This window comes from Gymnoscopelus braueri (assembly GCF_963280865.1).
Source record: "Gymnoscopelus braueri genome assembly, chromosome: 5".
Lineage (NCBI taxonomy): Eukaryota > Metazoa > Chordata > Actinopteri > Myctophiformes > Myctophidae > Gymnoscopelus > Gymnoscopelus braueri.
This window is the reverse complement of record NC_137606.1, coordinates 36,495,322-36,517,979: the sequence shown is the minus strand read 5'-3', so window position 1 is coordinate 36,517,979 and position 22,658 is coordinate 36,495,322. Positions and strand designations below refer to the sequence as shown.

At 43.5% G+C, this 22,658-nt stretch overlaps 1 protein-coding gene across 1 annotated transcript; it reads right to left on the bottom strand.

Annotated features, from left to right (window-relative positions):
• Positions 1 to 766: 766 nt before the first annotated feature.
• Positions 767 to 18,466, bottom strand: LOC308085886 (high-affinity choline transporter 1-like; the record flags this gene model as incomplete). Its single annotated transcript, XM_080429201.1, has 7 exons — positions 767 to 1,474; positions 2,394 to 2,611; positions 2,760 to 2,913; positions 7,450 to 7,590; positions 8,278 to 8,426; positions 9,212 to 9,367; positions 18,283 to 18,466. 7 exons carry the CDS (start codon positions 18,464 to 18,466, stop codon positions 914 to 916), a joined length of 1,563 nt encoding a protein of 520 aa, XP_080285327.1. The 3' UTR covers positions 767 to 913.
• Between the last annotated feature and the right edge of the window lie 4,192 nt (positions 18,467 to 22,658).

The following is a 22,658-nucleotide window of genomic DNA, read 5'->3' as shown; positions in this document are numbered from 1 at the left end:
GAATTTGAGAGAACCATCTAGCTTCAGGCATGGGTGAGTTTAGTGCTCAACTTGCAATGAATAGCTGAAAGAACACTGACAGTTTGTTATTGGTCATAAAGCAACATTCCTATCCTGTTTCAGCAGCACAAACAGTATATTATCTATATGTAGGCCTACAGCACAAATTGTGCTGTACATATAGACAATGCAAACATTTTTGTATGTGATTTGATCTGACACTGGCACTCACTAAGGTTGAAACATTCCATGGGTCCTGAGAGAACATTTCTTGTTTCTTGTTTGACTCATATCAAATAAATATTCCATAGGCAACCAAGAGTGAATTAGAAGCCAGGTTCATCAGGTGTTTTGCATTGGTTCAAAGCCACATATTTCACATTATTCCACTGTCAAAATCACATGTGACACATAGTGAATGCGGTGGTTAGACCTTTTTTTTACGATGTGGCACCTAGGGGTGAGCTGTCTAGATGTGTGTGTGTGTGTGTGTGTGTGTGTGTGTGTGTGTGTGTGTGTGTGTGTGTGTGTGTGTGTGTGTGTGTGTGTTCGTTCATGGTGACTTCAAAAATTCCTGTCGTGTGCTGAAAACATTTCCTTCTAACTAACAGTATTGTTACATTCCTCGAGCCGAACAACAAAGCTACAGACAGGCTGAAAACTGTCTACTGCAAAACGTTTATCAGACACATGTAGAAAAGCCCTGACTTCTAGGTGAAATGTGTCAGTTTGACAGTGAGGAGACATATGGGCATATGGGGCCAGGCTGAGTTAGGCCAAAGATGACACTAAAATATGATATGATGACAGATACCAAGCTCATTCATAAATAGATATAAAAAAAACAGATCTATCAAATGTGATTTGAACTAGGTAGGGTTACCAGTTGAAGCAAAATACATTTTCAAAAAAGCTAGTCCTCCAAGCTGGTGGTGGAGGCAGCCAGCAAATTGTCAGTATTAGCAGGCAAGTGTACATCCTCTGTCTTCACTTCATTTACACGCCTTAAACCTATAGCATCCCCATCCTCCCTCATGACACCAAGGAGGTCCCAGGAACGAGGCAGCAGATGGCGGGTGAAGACCAGATGTACCAGCAAAGAGGATGAGACAATGATGATCAAGGTTAGCAACATTATCAATGTCCTGAAGGGAAAATACTGGAGGATCTCCCCTGTTAACTCGTCCTCCCTCCAACCTGGGAATACCAGGACAGGGGGGAGGTGGAGCATTGGCTCCCCACTCAAAAGTCTAAGCAAAGTCCCCAGGATGAAGCCGGCAGCTGCACCATATCCATTGGCGTGGACACAATGCAGGACACAGACGATCTGGGGGAATATCATGCAGTACTGCAGGTCTGAAATCATCAGCCAGAGAGCCAAGACACCTTCCCCAGAGAAGGCCAGACCTGTGCCAGCCAAGCCTGCCAGCAGAACGCTTATGCGGATCACCCATGCACACTCCTTGTCTGATGCCTTGAATGAGAGTGAGAAAAGACTTGATATTAAATAAGATGTAACCCCAGTGATGATGAAACATGCATGCATCATAAGATCTAAGTATTTGCTGTCTGACTGTGTTTTATTTCTGACTGCACAACAGTCTTGCCTGTTGGCTATCTGAGCTTCTTCTGCCTAAAACCATCTTAGAAGTGTTTAAACTCCATGGTCACTGAGAAGAACTCTAAGTGAGAAACGTTGTTTTCCTTTTTTTTTGTTCTCTGACTTCTCTTACTCGGATTCATCTACAGTACATGAAGACACGTAAACACAAGTGCACACAGACACATGCATAGTAATCTCTCAAGAATGGAGCCCCGTTCAGAACGTGTGAGCGTTGGCCTGAAAGTGGGCGGGCCTTCAGATCAGGAAGCAGGCCGCGCTTTACCCAATCAAATGTAGTGGCCGGGATTTACATCTGTGCGCTCGCTTCCCACTGAAAACAAACCCAAACTCATTTAACAATAGCGTCCTCGGAGCCGACAAAACCACGGAAAGTTAGTAACATTTTCTTATTTCATCATAGAAACAAGTGGGCTTATAACCAAAACAATCCATGTTCTTTGGGAGAAATGGTGTTAGTGTTCCGTGGAGAAATATTGTTAGTGGGAATGAAAACATAGGCGCACCACCGGAAGTGGAGGGCTGAGGGCAGACCAAAACGCCGGTTTCCAGTCATCGTCGGTCTATTTAATCACTCCCCCCAGAGTCAAACGCAAAAGTGAAAAACGCTGGGGGTGCTGTTTTTCCTTTTTATTTGACGTTGGGCTTCCAGATTGCATGCATAGAGACACAGTTAATGGTTACGTACCTACAAAACGACACAAACACAAACGCGCACACACGCACATTCACAGAGACACAAAAGTACATACAGTATAACACAGTTTCAAACCTGTTTTCGGAGAAGGTTCTTGTAGATATTATGAGTGAACATGGATGCAAAAGAAAGCAGGGCTGAGTCCATGGAAGACATGACAGCTGCACTTATGGCTCCAATACCCAACACTGACACCCAGTGTGGGGTGAAGTTTTGCAGGGCCAGTGGCAGCACATTCCCTGCCTCCCCGCGCTCAAACGGAGGTGGAAGACCGTACAGTGTCTGGTTCCAGTCTGAGAAGATGAACTTCAACATGTTTGTGTCTTATACTCAGTGGACCAGCAGAGGGCAGTCCACTGACAAAATGTATGTTTTATCATTGATCATCATGATGACAACAACACTTTAACAGTGTGTGCAATGTGTGTGTTTATAACGTACCTGCAGTAGAAGCCACTGCTCCTATGATGACTGAGGGAATTCCCATGATGACAGCGGGGACAGCTGCAGCAAAGCAGGTGATCTGAGCCTGAGCGGGTGATGCAGCAGAAAGGACCCTCTGATAGAAAGCCTGGTAGCACAGTCCTCCCAGAGACTACAGCATACACGCACGCACGCACGCACACACACACACACACACACACACACACACACACACACACACACACACACACACACACACACACACACACACACACACACACACACACACACACACACACACACGTGCACTGGGTTTTTTTCGTACAACATTTGATTCATCATAAGATGCTAATATATGGAAAACATGAATGTTTCAAAGATATTTAATTGTAATATAGTATTGTACAGCCTCTAGAGGATGATTGTAGTCTTCTGTACTTAATGACACATATCCTCGGGACCATACTACTAAAAAGCCTATTTAGTTTGGTGAGCCTTTTCATTTGAAATGACAGATGCAGGAAGCGGGCATTTTACGTTTCTATTTGTTTGCATGTGTGTGTGTTAGTGTTTATTCATGTTAGCCTTTTTGAAACATTACATATTCTAATTGTTTCTATGGGTTCCAAGATGTAGTACTTTACTTGTGCCGTGCGTTCACAGGTTGCAAAAGTCATATTATGCTTAATCACTTTCATATTTGTTTAGGACTGGTTGTGGTGAAATGGGCTGAAACTACTTGCATGTTGTACAAGTACATCTCCGACCCTTGGTTCCAGTCAGACTGGATAAGGACTTTAACTGGCATGACTAAACCTCTAGTCTATGGCAATAATGTGACAATCTGATGATCAATCTAACCAGGGGTGTCAAACTCATTTCGGGGTAAGGGCTGCATTGGGAAAAAGGTGACTTGATGAGGGCCGGGACCAGTTGCAGACGTGCATACTTAGTAACTACAGTAGCCTGTATCACTTTACACATAGAATATAGAATATTGCAATTTCAAATACTGTCTCTGCTACTACAAATTTGTAAATGGGTACACAACCTTTTGTATGCAGGCCTGAGTGCTTCCAACAATCAAACTCAGTCTTTTTTATTGAGGTGATGAACAATAATGTCATATTCAGAAAATATCAATGAATCTAATATGCATATAATATGATTAATACTTCAAAACAATAAATGGCGTTGGAACAACAGATGTTCAGGAGGCGGGGATACACACCTTTACTCCGCCCCCTTACCAATCTACCTGGCGCTATTTATACCTTGTCAGAACTACCCAGAAGCCCCTTATTCGCTTTCGTACATCCGTACTCAAGCTCATAACGTTTTCAGCATGATGAGCAGCAAGAGCACCTTACCTCTTCCAGCCAGTCCAAGTCCCGCCGTTCCATTTCTCCCAGCGCCTCCGCTTTCTGCTTTCTCCAGACACCTCAACTTCACGTCGTTCTACCATCATCCCACCATCCGGTCAACCGCGACATCTTTCAGGTCGGTCCCACGCACCCACACAACATCGCCCGACTTCTGGGAACGGGAGCGGGGCCGAACCGCAAGGAGGCCACCACCGAGCAGCTCGGCGTCCCCGACGGCCAGTAACGCCACCGTCACCGCTAACGCTCGCTTCGCGGCTCCCCCGGTCTGTGCCACCACAGCTCCTCCAGCTGTTAGCTAGTAGCTACTAGCTACAGCCACAACGCTAACTACAACAGCCCGCACTACATCAACACCGGGGCCTTCGTCGCGCCAGTCGCGGTCCGATGACGTCATGCACCACTGAAGCTACCACGGCGACTCCGGATGACGTCACCCGCCGCTCCGGGAGGCTTCAGGGCTGCCTGCCCAGAAGAACACTGCCTCCACCAGCCCACATATCTCCTTTTCCAACTACTACTCTTCCAATACATTTCCAATCTTTAACCCTGTGCCTGCTACCCACCCCTAATGTCTGTCTTGTCTATCTTATCATCCCTTGTACCGCAGGCTGCACTTTCATCCCCCCCCACCCCACCCATCCCTACATCCCTACATCCCTACATCCACCTCAGTCTCCTTCCTTTTCTCCTACCACCCAAGCACTGCAGTGGCCACACCTGGCACCAGCGCACCCCCCCCCCCCCCCCCGCTTTCACTTTCGAGCATGCCACCCAATCAAACCCCGTTGCCACAACCAGCGGTGGCATCGCCTCACTCTCCCCCCCCTGTCCTCCCCTCAATAACCCCTCCCCCCATCCACCCCCCCCCCCCTTTTCTGCTGCTCCCTCCATTCATGAGCTACGCTAGCATCATGCTCCCATGCTAGCTTCTTACTATACTACCAAAATTGCTCCCACAGCTGCTATAGCCATCACTACAAGTTCCTACTGAACTACTGTAACACGTGTTTCTTCCTAACACTGCTGTTCCCTCCATTCATGAGCTATGCTAGCATCATGCTCCCTTGCTAGCTTCTTACTATACATACTACCAACATTGCTCACGTGGCAACAGCTGCTACTGCTATTATTACAACTGCTACTGCTATTATTACAATGTTCCTACCGAACTAACATCGTCTCCTTCCTAACATTGCTGCTCGCTCCATTCACGAGCTTGCTAGCATTCATACCCGACATACTACCAATATCACTCCCGTGGTTAGCCGCCACCGCTATCACTACAATGTTTCCAACTAACTAACATTGTTTCCTCCACAGAGATGGCTGCTTGGCGCTACTAACAGACATTGCCAGTCCACAGACATTGCTGCCCGGTGCTACTAACACCTTTAGCTACGAACATCGTTAGCTCTATCCACAGCGCTCCCTCCACTACAGCGCTCTCCACAGTGCGCTCGCCCCTAGCGCTCCCCCACAGCTCTATTGCAGCGCGCTCGCGCCCACAGCGTTCCCTCCCCTCCATCCTCTCCCTCCCCTTCTCCATCTTCTCGCCGCCCTCTCCCCCAATCCTCTCGCCCTCTTCACCCTCCATGCGTTTTCTCCCCTCCATCCTCTCCCTCCCCTCTCTCCTCCATCTTCTCGCCGCCCTCTCCCCCAATCCTTTCGACCTTTTCACCCTCCATCTCATCTCCCTCCTTTCTCTCACCCTCCCCATTCTAGCCCTGCCACACGGCAACAACGGTTACCCCTGCATATTGCCAGTACCATAGTCACTATCACGTTCCCGCCCCAGAGTTTCCAACTCTCCTTCTTTTCTAGTCCTGCCACACGGCAAAGACGGCTACCTCTGTTCCACTCCAACAGGCTCCTGCCTCTGAGTTTCCAACTCTCCTTCTTTTCTAGCCCTGCCACACAGCAACAACGGCTACTTTCTTTCCATCCTCCTTTCCCACTCCTCCACACCTCAGTTTCTCATCAGTTAGCCACTCGGTCATTCCGAATTTCTTCCCCGTTCTAGACCAGTTTGCCATGTTTTTATGGGGCCCGTCAAAACAGAGCAGGCAATTTCCTTAGTCTAGTAGTTGCTCTCTTGTCTCTTTTGGGGGGTATCGGTCCATGAGTGCCGTGCTCACTACGCCATCGGCCGTCCACGTGTACTGTGCTGACTACGCTAACGACCTCCTCCCCAAAGACTCCAGGGTCGGCGACCCTCCCCGGAACCCCTTTCACTTCCCTCCATTACATTCTATGTATTCAATAAATACCCTAAACTTTCCATAAAGGTGTGTTTCTTTGCCTAGTGAAATGGCGTTGGAACAACAGATGTTCAGGAGGCGGGGATACACACCTTTACTCCGCCCCCTTACCAATCTACCTGGCGCTATTTATACCTTGTCAGAACTACCCAGAAGCCCCTTATTCGCTTTCGTACATCCGTACTCAAGCTCATAACGTTTTCAGCATCCCTCCACCACCCCTTTTCACCTCCACAGGTTGTGCTTTCCACCACTTCCTTTTCTCCTTCTATATCCCTCCCCGTCTCTCTCCCTCTTTCTCTCTCTCCCACTTCTCAGGTTCCTGCTGGGGGTATCGGTCCATGAGTGCCGTGCTCACTACGCCATCGGCCGTCCACATGTACTGTGCTGACTACGCTAACGACCTCCTCCCCAAAGACTCCAGGGTCGGCGACCCTCCCCGGAACCCCTTTCACTTCCCTCCATTACATTCTATGTATTCAATAAATACCCTAAACTTTCCATAAAGGTGTGTTTCTTTGCCTAGTGAACCCCTTTTTTTTAAAGTAAAAAAAAACCGACTTTATTATTTTTTTCAAAAATATCCAAAATGGCAAATTTACATGGGTCAGCATGAAATTTCGTCTCAATCACTTGCTTGCACTCGCTGCTTCCAGACACCATGACATCTCTTTGCTTTAACCAACTAAGCTATGCTAAAGTTGCAGGTGTCCCCACCTCCTGTATCTGTTGTTCCGCTGAACACACACAAGTGGATATACAAATATATAATACATATATCTATTGCCCCCGGATCAAACTTCATGCACTGAATTTATTGCTTTGTGGAAATTAATTTGAGATGAGAGAGCCCTTTACCACTGTATCATTAGGTTAGAGATGGTCTGGCATACTGAGTGCTGATCCAAATTTAACTATTTTCTAAGATAAGAAAGTGTACTCTTTACTCAAGCTTAGTATTTAAAATGATAGCAGTAATATCATCCAAAGGAGCTGAACCAGTGAGTGCACACATGGATATGTAAACACAGTAGATATATAGCACTAAAAAAAGAAAGAACTAACCAATGAGAGTAATTCATCTATCCATTTTCCAGCATCCTCCGTCTTCAGCTCACCTATCCAGGGCTTTTGTAAAGGTGTAAGAGTGACGATGGTTAGATTAGATGATGATGGGTTGAGAAGCAGGAAGGGAACACAGAGCCACTGGAGGGAGAAAGGAAGGAAGGAAGAAAGAAAGAAAGGCACAAAGGTGTGAACTTTTTTTTTTATTTAAATAAAAAATAGACAATCTTAAATATACTTACCTGACATGTAAAATAATTATAATTATATACGGGAAAAAAGAAAAACTCAACATTAAATACCACAGCAGTAATGTGATTAGAAAGCTTTTATTTGAGGTATAGTGGGTTAATATTACTTATTTTTTACAATTGCCCCGCCACGGGGGCAATTGTAAAAAATCTCCCTACTTCCTCACCAGCAAACGGAAACCTTAATAAAGGCTTAAATGACGTTGCCCCTCCTCTTTATCCATCCATCCAGGTCCTATCAGATCCAATTATTTTACAAATGAACCCCTTTCACGGTGATTGGCCCCCAACCTGTCCGGGAAGCTCAATTGGTAGAGCACTCGCCTTTCGAGGTCATGGGTTCGATCCCGGGATCTACCAACTCGCGTATGATTGCTAAGTACTGGGAGCAGGAGCCGATGGTAGGTGTTGCACTCCACCTCAGCATTCCATCTCCCAGGGGTCTAGCGCAATGTGAAATGGGGATAGATTCCCGCGCTCTGGCTGATAAGGACAATACACGTCTCAAACCTACTTAGACCCCTACGTGAAGTGGATGGGTTTAATCACCAGGCTGTTTGCACTTGGCAGTATTCACCATGCTGATGAAGATGAACACGAGCTGAATGACATCAGTGTAGGCAACTGAATAAATCCCTCCCAGTAGTGTGTAGGTGACAGCAACGGCTGCAGACAGGATGATGGAGTAGGACGAAGGAATATCAAGCATCACACTGACTGTCCCACCTGGAAAAAAAGCACAATACAACAGTGTGTGAATGGTTGAATGTAACATTGTAAGGTGATTTGGATGTAAGCACCATACAAAAGCTCCATTTACCAGTAACTCCCAGGAAGCTAACTCCCCAATCAGGTTATGAACAATTAATACTATAGGCCTGTTGCCTGTCTGCCTACTACACACACACACGCACACAAGCACACACGCACACAGCTATACAATCACACGTAGCACTCATCTACCTCAATATTAAAAAAACATACCACACACACACACACACACACACACACACACACACACACACACACACACACACACACACACACACACACACACACACACACACACACACACACACACACACACGTATGAATAGAAATCATAGCTAAATATTGTATATAATTGTAACCCGTAGAAAGTTCTCACAGTGTTTCATTCTAATGTGGGACACAAGGTAAAAAAAGGGCTTAGATTTTGTGCAGTTTGGGGGTGCTGATGATGCGCCCACACCCAAGACTAATTCAGAGCTGTAACACCACCCAGTAGCGCTGTGCACTCGTGTTTGCGCTCAAATAATGCGTGTGCCGAATCTTGTGTGCTAAAATAGGGCCCTCTGACTTTCTAGGATCATCTGAGTTGTAAATAAGATTAGCACTTGACAAAGTACTAATCTAGTAAAAAGTGACAAATTTAACATAATAGGCCCCATGTTTGTTGATAAATACAAAAGATGATTAATGGAAGATAACACTTGTAGGTTGGTAGTCGGAGTACACAAATTATCACTGACCCAAGCCTACCAGGATCCAGGCCACCCAAAGCAGGTCACATATCAGAATGGGAAGCAGAAGGATTGTGGTGATAGTGTTGCCGTAACGATGCTGAAAAGCATCCATCATTGTCACAAAACACTGAGACCTCATTGGCTTAGCAAAGAACAAGCCTCCTGTTGGGACAGAACATGAACAGAATAGAGTAATTTGAAACACATGTGCACAGCAAACTACGGAGCCCCTAAAGGGCCATGGTGCAGATTCTTTTTTTTTTTCTCGTTCTTACGACATATATGTCGTTCTAACATCTTATTAACTTGAGCGCTCGAGATCCTAAGACGTTCCCACATCATAATAAAGTGAGAGAACGAGATCCTTATGTCGTGCGCTCGAGATCCTTATCTCGTTCTAACGTCTTATTAACTTGAGCGCTCGAGATCCTAATATTGTCTATTCATGAAACCACCTGCTGACCAGCTGTCAGCATTGGGCAAAAACATGTTTATAGGTGGGAATATGTGACCATTCCTCTCTATTACAAAACTAGACTAATTGGACCCAGAAGTGTTGTTTTTCTATTTTCTTTTAATATTGAAATGTAATCTATAGGCCTATTGTATGAAAATAAACTTTGTTGCTAAGAGTTGAGTGTTGAACAAACGGCACAATGTCATAAATGAGTGTCCTATAGTCTTACTCTGCAGCCGGACCGAGGCACCGCCGTAGCGTCGGATATTACCCGATGTTTGCTTTCTAAGCTTGATCTAGCCTTTGATTGCCTTTCAATAAAACCATATTTGATAGACATAGGTATCACCTACATGTTACTGATTATAGGGAATGTTATATTATTGTAATCCGTTGTATATTTCCTGAGCAATGGAATTATGTTGCGGTGAAAACTCTTTCTGAGACGCTTGGACACTATACCGATGTTGGCTCCATAAGCTGTAGCCTTTGATTTCCTTTGAATAAAACCATATTTGATCAAGGAATTGACACTCTCACTTCTGGTGATCATAGGAAAATTAGAATCACAGATTTTCGTTGAGAATTAGCAGAGAGAGAGAGAGAGAGCGAGAGAGAGAGAGCCTGATGTTGCCATTCTGCGCCGTTGTGCGCCCGGCCCGACGGCTACTGTATCCATTGCAACCAGAACCGACTGTACACCAACAAGGACAAAACGATAATAATTATTATTAGTATTATAATAATAGCATCAATTCGTTCACTATAATAAAGAATAGGATGGACGCACACTGTCGCACAGGCTATCATATCGCATAATCCAAGTAAATCCACCGTGCGTAAAGGTGAGTATAAGGATCTCGTTCTCTCACTTTATTATGATGTGGGAACATCTTAGGATCTCGAGCGCTCAAGTTAATAAGACGTTAGAACGAGATAAGGATCTCGAGCGCACGACATAAGGATCTCGTTCTCTCACTTTATAATGATGTGGGAACATCTTAGGATCTCGAGCGCTCAAGTTAATAAGACTTTAGAACGAGATAAGGATCTCGAGCGCACGACATAAGGATCTCGTTCTCTCACTTTATTATGATGTGGGAACGCTTAGGATCTCGAGCGCTCAAGTTAATAAGATGTTAGAACGACATATATGTCGTTAGAACGAGATAAAAAAAAATCTGCACCATGGCCCTTTAGGGGCTCCGTAGCAAACACCTGCAATAGAAGATGTTTCCAACACCAGACAACACTGCCAGTGATGGGAGGATAATCTATGTTCATGGTGATGAGAGTGCTGGCAGAGAGAAAGACTAACATAGGAAAAGAACACTGCAAAGTCTTAAACAAAATGCACAGCCAATTTAAAATATTGTGGAACATATGTATACATATGTAATAATGTTACATATTAAGGCTGTCACGATACTCGATACGTACCGAAAATGAATCGAAATTGACGTACGATACAGTGTATCGAAATTGCAAGCCGTATCACGATTCTAGCGCTATTTCATTATGTTACTCCTGCACATGTGGACGTCCGAGGGAAGCCACGTGGCGCTGTTGTTTGGCGCTGTTGTTTATCTTTGAATTCCGCACCTGCCATGCATTCCTGCTTCCAATAGGGAACATTTTTGTACAGAGAGAGAAACGGCTGGTAGTAATGCATTGTAGAGTCCAGTCTGTCATTACCTTCCATTTTCCCATCTGTCAGGTAAAATATGACAGCCAAAAATTCCCATATAATATGCGGTCAATATTGAGTGCAGTCGGGGTGACATGTGACTTGTCTTTTCAGTGGTGGAGAATGCTGGATTCTAACGTGCCAAGCAGATTGTATTTGAGCACAAATGTGTTGCTGCCTGCGATGCATGAGAAATGAAGGCAAGAGAACAGTTCCTGAAGGGCTGAGCCATGTAGAATTGATTGCCTTAGCTAGAGCGGTGTGCTTTGCTCCTGCCTCAGAGCGCAGATCTCCGCCAATCTCCGCCAGGCCGGGTTGTCAACCCAGGGCCTGCAAACTTGGAAAGGCAGTCAGAGTAAATTGGAATGGAAAAAAATCGTAAGTTTTCAAAGAATGTTAACTAATCTTCTTAAAGAAGAATCTGAAAATGTCAATGACAGTTGATAAAACCCAATGTTTAGCTTATTAATGTTAAATGTTTATCATTCTAGATTCTCATTTGTTACTTTTAATTATTATTCAAATAAAAGTTATCTATTGAGAAAGAGGTGTTTTTCTTTACAAATCAAGAATAGTAAAAAAAAAAATATATATACTTTTTTTTAGTATTATTTTCAAAACATTTGATAAAAATGTAATATCGAATCGTGAGCTTAATATCAAAAGTCGAATTGTGACACCCTTATTTTAAATGTATAAATGTGTAATGTAATAAAATGTTTTTATTTTTTATACCAATACTTGGTGCCCCTTTATATATATATATATATATATATATATGTATATATATATATCGCTGCTGTCCAGCAGCAACCAGCTAACTCCAAAACGCTCATTTTTCAGGAGATGAAAAAAATATATATACGTTTTTCAAGAAATGAAGAAAACCTTATATTTTTTAAAACAAAGCAATACAGCCTCATCAAAGTTGGTATAGTGACTTTGTATATTGTCAGATACTTGCATGTGTCATTATTATCACCACTTCATCCAAATCCAGCGTTTTGTCCAAACAGAAATCCAGCTCAAGTGGAGTTAGGATGGTGTTTTGTACGATCAGCAAACAATAGCTCCAATCGCTGCTGATGAACTAATTTCTTGTCACATTGCTCATTAAAGACTTCATAGATTTTAGAAATAGAATTACTTGTTTCATCACATTAGCGCTAAGTTTGATAAACAGACACTGCATAGTTTTTAACAGACTAAGGGGGGAAAAACCCTGCGTCGTACTGTTTGTTCCTGCTGCTGCTCCTCCTCTGTCTGTGTGGGGTACACCCCCGCATTCCTAAACCCCCCCACTCCTACACACCCCCATTCCGAAACCCCCCCCACTCCTACACCCCCCCATTCCGAATTTTTTTTTCGGAACTGAAAAAAAACAAAGTTAAAAAAAAGTTTTTTTTAAAGTTTTTTATTTTTTTATTAAAAAATAATTTGTGGACTGAAGTTGGTTTGCTTCCACAATCCATAATGATGCAGAGATATACATCTTATCTATCTAACTTTTTATTTTTTTGTGGGGGGGTGCATATGGGGCACCCCCCCCCCCCCCCTGCAAAAAAAAAAAAAAAAAAAAAGTTTAAAAAAATAAATAATTAAAATTAAAATTAAAATTACAAAATAATTTGTGGACAGAAAAAAAAAGTTTAAAAAGAAGTTGGTTTGCTTCCACAATCCATAATGATGCAGAGATATAAATCTTATATATAAAACTTTTTTTTTTGCGGGGGGGTGCATATCGGGCACCCCCCCCCCCCCCCGCAAAAAATAAATAAAAATAATATAAAGTTAAAAAAAAATAAATGTTAACGTTTTTTTTTTTTTTTTTTATTATTCAAAAATAATTTGTGGACTGAAGTTGGTTTGCTTCCACAATCCATAATGATGCATTTTCGAACTAAATTAATTAGGCTATCTGCACTTCCACCATGGACAGACAGCTAAAACAACTCACTCACATGATTCACTTGAGCTGAGCCCTGATTCAATCAGATCTACATCCTCTTCTTGCATGAAATTCTTGGACGTCGGCCAGCCAGAGGCGGGCCCCGGACTGGGATGCAAGTCAAAAAATATTTTTTTTAAAAACAAATAATAATATATATTGGCCGCCACACTATAAAGGCCGCCACTCTATCTATCAGTCATGAATTAATTTTCTCCCCCATACCGACCCGCCGACGTAGTCGATCCTTCATGGCACCAACGTCAATTTCCGATCCATCGACCATATCTGCAGTCTTATGGCGCGGCTGTTCTAAATCTATCTAGATATCTATCTATCTTTCTATCAAACTATCTATCTCCAGCAATGTACCGCTCAGCAACATAATAGCAAATAGCAGATCTACAAGCTCACAACAACTGTTATTGTGAGCTTGTAGATCTGCTATTTTCAAATAATGTATGCGTTTGTATAAAATATGTCTGAATTGGTTAGTGATTCATATATATCTGCGATGTGTAGGATTATTATAATTATTATTATCATATTACAATTAAAGTAAGCGCATCGGGAGTGTGATTGAGTGCGCTTCCACGGCCTGGGTCTGTCTGTCTGTCTGTCTGTCTGTCTGTCTGTCTGTCTGTCTGTCTGTCTGTCTGTCTGTCTATCTATGTATCTATGTATGTATCTTGTAGATCGATCTGTCTACAAGCTCGGTTATTGTGAGCTTGTAGATCTACTATTTTCAAATAGCGTATGCATAAAATAGGTCTGAAGTGGTTAGTGTATGGTTCATAATATAATAATTTATATCAGACAGACACACAGACAGACAGACAGACTGGTTCAGTCCATTAATGTTGTATTCAGAATAATAAAACTAATATTATTATTATTACCCTTATTATTATTACCCTTATTATTATTACTATTATTACCCATATTATTATTATTACTACAACTACTATTACGCTATTGTTATTATTATTATTATTATTATTATTATGCTATTATTATTATTATTATTATTATTACTACTACTACTATTACGCTATTATGATTATTATGATTATGATTATGATTATGATTATGATTATGATTATTATTATTATTACATTAATGTTGATGTTCTGTCACAGCTCACTTTTGCGCACACGTTGATTGACGGGTCAGTAATCACGTAGGCCTACTCAGAGACGCTCACATGCTCAGGTTTCTCAGATGTTTTCTCGCTAATTAACCCACTTGTCACATCTCACATGAATAGTATACGCATCAGTGGTGGAAAAATTACTCAAATGTTTTACTAAAGTAAAAGTACCAATACTGCAATGTAGAAATAGGCCTACTCTGTAACATGTAAAAGTCAAGAATTCAAATTTGAGTAAAAGTATCCTACAAAGCCCAAGTATTGGTATCAAAATGTTCTTAAAATACCAAAAGTAGAAGTACTCGTTATGCAGAAGGTCCCATTTCACAAGTTTTCAAATGTATAAAAATCCTTTGAATAGCAGATCTACAAGCTCACACAATACAATTATTTATTTGATTTATTTGACGCAGAGAGAGAGTGAGAGAGAGAGAGAGAGAGAGAGAGAGAGAGAGAGAGAGAGAGAGAGAGAGAGAGAGAGAGAGCGCGAGATTTGTGAAGCTGTTGCATTTGACCAATGAAATGAATGAACCTCTGGATACCTCCGTTTGAAGATCGCGCAAGAATGAACAGCTAAACTGTTGATAAATAGATAGATAGATAGATAGATAGATAGATTGTAGGCTGTGTGGAAATAACTGCAGTGTGTATTTATGTAGTAACGGTAACAGCCAGAATAGGGGGACACCAAAACATTCTGGGCACTAGGGCTAACTGGGCACCTTGGACGAGTGGGCATTAGGGACATGTGGACACTTGGAAGAGTGGGCACTTAGGGTGGATAAGAGTGGGCGGTAGGGAAATCTGGGAACCATGAAGACTGGGCACCGGGAAAAATGGTGTTAATAATCAATGTTAATAAAGAATACAATCTCACAGGCAATGCACATAGTGCCCACTCTCCCTGGTGCCAAGATGTCCCTAGTGCCCACATATGCTGAATCCAATTAATACATCAGCAGAGATGAGAATTACGTATCTTCCCGTCCGACAGACAGACAGACAGACAGACAGACAGACAGACAGACAGACCCAGGCCTTGCATGGAAGCGCACTCAATCACACTAACCGATGCGCTTACTTTAGTTGTAATATAATAATTATAATAATCCTACACTTCGCAGATATACATTATTATATTATGAATCACTAACCAATTCAGACATATTTTATACATACGCTATTTGAAAATAGCAGATCTACAAGCTCACAATAACAGTTGTTGTGAGCTTGTAGATCTGCTATTTGTTGAACAACATGTTGCTGAGCGGTACATTGCTGGAGATAGATAGTTTGATAGATAGATAGATAGATAGATATTTAGATAGATTTATAGACAGACAGACAGACAGACAGACAGACAGACAGACAGACAGACAGACAGACAGACAGACAGACAGACAGACAGACAGACCTTTTTTTTCTGTTTAATTTTTTTCATTTTTCTTTTCTGAAACCGCTCCATTAGCGGCGCTAAGGTGGAGCTTGGAGCTTTGGGGTCCATAGCTAAAACCCCCAAAAATGTCAGCCTACAGTGGGCTGTATATATGTACAGTACACGTTGTGGAAGTGCTAATTAATTTAGTTCGAAAATGCATCATTATGGATTGTGGAAGCAAACCAACTTCAGTCCACAAATTATTTTTTAATAAAAAAAACTTTAAAAAAACTTTTTTTTAAACTTTTTTTTGTTTTTGTTTTTTTTGCGGGGGGGTGCCCCATATATACCCCCCCCCCCCCCGCAAAAAAAAAAAAAAAAGATAGGATTTATATCTATTTTTCGGAATGGCAGGGTTTATTCCAAGTTTTCAAAACCCCCCCACTCCTGCACCCCCCCATTCCGAAAAAAAATTTCGGAATGGGGGGGTGTAGGAGTGGGGGGGGGGGGGGGTTTCGGAATGGGGGTGTGTAGGAGTGGGGGGGTTTAGGAATGCGGGGGTGTACCCGTCTGTGTGCACTCACTGCTAGGCTGTGTGGAATGGCAGCACCGAGAGGAGGGGGGGGGGGGGGGGGGGGTTGCATGGTTTGACGGACAGTTTGAGGATCCAATGGAGTTGGGAGGTTTTGTCAGAGGCACTTTTTAATACTTTTCATTGGTTCCATATTTTTTTCTTACACAGACGGTATCGAACGGGTGTTCAATTAGTGTTGATTTATGAAAATAAATAAAAATGTTAGCAGGTTCCCGCTGGACAGCGACGATATATATATATATATATATATATATATATATATATATATATATATATATCACACACACACACACACACACACAGTTGCTGTCAAACTATACATTTCTTAATCATGAGTAATCGCATGATTATTCATAGTTTCTGTTCAAAATGTACCTTAAGTCTTCAATACTCATTAACATGGGAGTGGACAAATATGCTTGCTTTATGCAAATGCATGTTTATTTATTATCAGAAATCAAATGTAGATCCAGAAAAGAAAAAAATATACTGCATTAACATAAAAACCACTGCATATGCTCACGGACATAGAGAACTGTATCCTAAACTACGGATGGCAAAATGGCAATAAAAATAAAATAAAAAATGAAATAAAATATTTAATCACGATTGACATAGAGGTGCGTTAATGCATTAATTTGACAGCCCTATATAAATACATATACACACTCCAATCAGAGCTCTAGTCATGTGAAACTTGAGCAATCAAATCCGGATATTTTGCGGTCATTTTTGTGACCTCCACCCACATTCCAGTTTGAATATAAGATACGTCAATGTACCATGTAAATGTCAGGATGCTTTTCATTGAATTTAGAATGAATAGACATCATGTTTCTTACCTATGAGGAAGGTGATAGAAAAGGATAGGGGTGCTAAGGCCCAGATAAGACCACGAGAGGGAGTGTAGACAGCCTCAGCAGTTCCCAAAATGTAGCCTCCTCCAATCCAGGTAGCTGTTCGCACGCACATGCCATACACACACACACACACACACACACACACACACACACACACACACACACACACACACACACACACACACACACACACACACACACACACACCTTATAAGTTATACTAGAAAAAAGCGCCCTTCGGGAATGTGAACAATTTCGTTGTTTGTTGTGTTATTGGGGCAAAAGTAGAGTAATTGTTTATATGTAGTGAGCAATGAAGGTGTTTGTTTGAGTAGTGGATATGGTGTGAGTAGAGAATGTGGGGTAAATGTAGTAGTGTAGTTGGCGATGGAAATGACATAGCATTTGTTGTCACATATGGTTTATTAGCGTGTAGTTATTAGTAAATGATGTGTGGGGTTGTGTGGTTTAAAGACATTTGAGTCATAGAACATAAAAAAAAATAGGGAAAATAGGGAATAATTTGGGTGGGCACTGTAAATGATTTGCACTGAAAAGATAATACAAACTGCGTTATACTCCCGACCTGTGGGAGGCAGAAATGTGCTGTAAGGCATCCATTCTGCCGGAAACTACATGAAGAAGAAGTCGCACCTGCGCAGTAGGGCGGGCAAAAATGTGACGCAATACTTAACTTTCATACAAATTGTACAACGTGCAAGTACATTCAAGGTGTTGAAAGCAGCTTAGGTCCTTGCCAGAGTACTGAGCAAAATTTGTACCAAGTGTGGACACGGTTGGATTACTGGTGTGCTGTGAGACCCGGCACAAAGCCCTCACAACACTGAGTGGCACTCCATGGCCCTTGTCATGGGTTCTAATAGTAGGATATTTTATATTGTTGTTAATCGCCATCTCAGTATTTAATTCAGTATTCTTTGCAATCTCATTCAGATCGACTAGCCATGTGCACAGGCAAACAAACACAAATTACATACTCACCTGTCATTGTGAAGATTCCAATCCAAATATTCATGTTACGTCCCCCTATTATGGTGACTTCACTCCTGGAGCCCACACATTTCTTCTCCTCCTTTCTGGACTTCTTAGAGGCCCAGACGCCCATTGCCAGGATCAGAGCATAGAAGACCAACAGTCCTACCAACCCAGCTATGTCTAGAGCCATTGTCAAACTGTAGACAGACAGACAGACAGACAGACAGACAGACAGACAGACAGACAGACAGACAGACAGACGCTTTATCAATCCCGAAAGAAATGTGTTCTGTTCAACAGCTCCAGTTGCCATACATTCATACACACAGATAGTCAGTAAAAGAAGCATGAATATATAAAAAAAACATTACATCAATAGAAATAGAATAGAATGCAGTGAAAAATTATAAGTAAAGAAGTAAAAAATGCTAAGTAAAAAGAAAAAAAGTTAAAAACAACTATAACTACAACATAACATGGATCACAAGACGCGTGTCCGTCACGGACACGCGTCCGTCACGCGTCCGTCATGGCTGAACTTGTCAGATTGTCATGGCTGAACTTCAACCTGTTTTTTGTACTTTCTCCATTTACAACCGGTACGTCTACGTAAACGTTCAGATTTCAAATATAAAGTGCTTACCCCATGGCCACGGATGTTACAATTATGTTCGGGCTCTCAGAAGTACCCGTATATTCTGTATTGTTTAAAAAAAGCATTTAATCCGATCGGTGGCCATTTTCTCAGAATCTTCTCCATATACTTTCAACTACATGACCCTATCGGTTGAGAGGTGTATTGCACTCTGATAACTCTTTGAGGAAATGGCCACCGATCGGATTACAATCGGATTGTTTTTTTTTTTTTGAACAATACGGAAGATACGAGTACTTACACACCCCCGAAGTGAATTGTAACATCCGTGGTCATGGAGTAAGCACTCTATATTTGAAAATGTGTAAATGGTGAAAGTGAAAAAAACAGGTTGAAGTCATGTTTCAGGGCTAACACACACTACACATGCCTTTGTAGAGTGTTTTTTTTTGCAGTGTAATTGGTGTGCATGTAAAAAGCAACGCATTTATCAGTTCTGCCAATTCCCAGGTAAAAATGTGAATTACAAAAATAGTTGTTTTTTTCTTTTCCTCACAAAAGTGTCCTGGAGGGGCAAAATGGGAAACAGAGGACTAGGACCTCTACAGTTGCTAGAGTAGAGCTGGTACACTATAGACCGTGATTCCGGTAAAAGATTCACAGGAGAGGAGCTTGGTTCAGTGGCTTTTACTTCTGATACGTGCGGTCTACAAAACACAGAATACAAATCGCTTTTAGCATATAATATAACATAAGGCAACAATCAAATTATTGTTACATAAAACATCACGGTTCAAAACAACAGTAGGTACTGCACAGCTAGCAGCTATCAACAAACAATTCACAGAAAGTACAGTCATGGTAATATATTCAAACATACACAATATAAAACAGCACATGACAATAACATAAAGTAAAGCACCATATTCTAAACAAACAATAAGACATTTACTTTTACTCTCATGAACACACACACACAGTCAGAGAAATAGCACTGCTCCTCATGTCAAACAAAGAAAGACTGACTGAGTGAAGCACACAAGCTGAACATAATCACTCATTAGGTCTGCATTAACTGACTGGGTAAGGGACACCAGCTGAAACTAGTCAATAATTAGATGCATCAAAGCATTGCTGGGTCAACATGACTTCTATGTCAACGAGGACTGCTGTGTCAACGAGGGCTTTCCTACACAGCCGCCCCCAAATGTCTACTTAAACATTTGAACATAAACAGGAAAGTCTTTCAAGGGTCCTCCTCGTCAGGAAGACTCGGTAGTTGCACCAGGCGAGACACAGGGCGCAGGTAAATCTTGTCCTGTACAGAAGCGGTGCGGACGCGTCCGTCAGCTCCAGGGTATGTCTGAGTGACCCTCCCGACCGGCCAGAGGGCCCGAGGGAGTTGCGGGTCCACAATGAGGACCACCTGACCGACGGACAGCTCTTTGCCGTCCTTCCTCCACTTCTGCCTCTCTTGTAGGCCTGGCAAATAGTAGTGGATGAAGGTGGACCAGAAATGGTCAGCCAACACTTGATTGTGTCTCCAGCGACGCTTCCCAAGGAGGTCACTGGAGTCGTAGATAGCTTGTGGCAGGGACGAATCCCGGCATCCCATGATGAGAATGTTCGGAGTGATGGGATCTGGATCCGCAACATCTGAGGAGAGGTAACCCAATGGTTTGGCGTTCATGATACCCTCCACTTCAATGAGGACTGTCCGGAGGACGGTCTCGGACACCGTCTGGTCTTTAAGGATGACCTTGAGGGCAGTCTTCACTGACTTTACCTCTCTCTCCCACGTTCCGCCAAAGTGAGGTGCACTTGGAGGGTTGAAACAGAACGTGATTTTCTGCATGGCCAGCTGTTCCCTTAGTCTGGGCGCCATCTCAGCAAACGATTCCTGCAGTTCTCTGTCTGCTCCGACAAAATTGGTGCCATTAACGGAGAGAAGTTCGAACGGAGTGCCTCTACGTGAGATGAATCGTCTCAGGGACATCAGGAAAGCATCAGAGTCCATGCTTTCCAGGAGGTCAAGGTGTATGCAACGAGTAGTCATGCATTTATACACAACCCCCCATCTCTTCTCATTACGGCGTCCGATCTTGACTTGGAATGGCCCGAAGCAGTCCACTCCAGTGGAATAGAACGGGGGCTTGTAAAGACGTAGGCGAGAAGGTGGAAGGTCAGCCATCTTGGGCACGTCAGGCTTTGCTCGCCACAGCTGGCATTCTCGACAGGAGTGCTGATGCTTGCGGATTGCTTCTCTCCCACGCAGGACCCAGTATTTACGGCGTAGACCAGCGAGTACTCTCTCTGGCCCAGGATGGAGAAGAGTCTGGTCGTAGTCTTGGATGAGCAACCTTGTCAGGGGGTGCTGTGGATCTAAGACGATTGGATGGATGGCGTCAATCTCCAGGTTCTCTGCTCTGCGTAGCCTACCTCCAACTCTGAGGAGGCCTGTGACATGGTCGTACTCTGGGGCTAGCGAGCTCAGCCGACTGTCAGAGGGAAGGGCCCTATCTGACTTGAGGGCCTTGACCTCCTCCGGGAACGAGTCCGTCTGGGCACGTAGGATGAGGGCCCTCTCAGCATTCAGGTAGTCCGCTGCCTCGAGTTGATCTGGGGTGTGAGAATCAGCCGCCCCGTGAAGGGACCTGGCTGTTGCATGAATGAGCTCCTTCCATGAAGAAAAGTCTTCGACGGCAGGTAACTGAGGAGCGGGAGAGGTGGTCACATTACCAATGATGGCGGATTTCCTCAGCTCACCGTCATCGGAATCAGGTTCAGCTGAGGGCATGGTAGGCCATTGATCTTCAGGTAAGTAGAGGAACTCTGGTCCTATGTGCCATCGATGTGGTTGTGCCAACTCCTCCAGGGTCAGACCCCGAGTGATGTCATCTGCCGGATTCAAGGCAGAGTTCACATATCTCCAGCTATCGGGCTCAGTCAGGTTCTGGATCTCCGCCACGCGGGTGCCCACGAACACCTTGTATCTACAGGACTCTGACTTGATCCAATGTAGAACTGTAGTGGAGTCAGACCACATGACAACTCGTTGGACGTGCACGGTGAGTTCAGTTTGGAGTACACCGGCGAGCTGAGCACCTGTGAAGGCAGCACTCAACTCCAGGCGTGGCATCGACAGCTGTTTGCGGGGGGCCACCCGAGACCTAGCGAGCACAAAGGAAATGTGGACTTCCTGCTGGTCATCCACGGTCCTCATGTAGGCAACAGAGCCGTATGCCCGCTCTGATGCATCGCAAAAGATATGGAGGTCCCTGGTGACTGTAGCGGTGTCGGCCTGTGGCGGAGCATAGGCTCGGGGGAACTCCAGGCGTATAAGGTGAGCAATCTCTTGTTCCCAGGAGCGCCATTGGTCTAGCAGACTGCGAGGTCGGATCACCTCATCCCAGCCAACCTCCTCCTTCCACAGGTTCTGTATGAGGACCTTAGCCCTCGTGGTGAATGGCAGGATATAGCCAAGAGGGTCGTACTGACAGGCTAGTACCCGGTAGAGGTTCCTCAACGTAGGTGATAAGGTCTCCAACGGGCGATGCTTGTACCCCAAGGTGTCGCAGAGGCAATTCCAGCGTAGACCTAAGGTAGGCTCCTGAAGGTCGTTACTGGATTTAGAGAGCCATAGTTCGCTACTTTCAGAGCGGGCCTCAGGTGGGAGGTGCTCGATGACCTTTGGCACATTGCTTGCCCACTGGCGGACCTCAAAACCTCCTGACTGTAGGTGCTGGCGGAGGTCGTCAACAAGACCTTTGGCCTCGTCAGCAGAGTA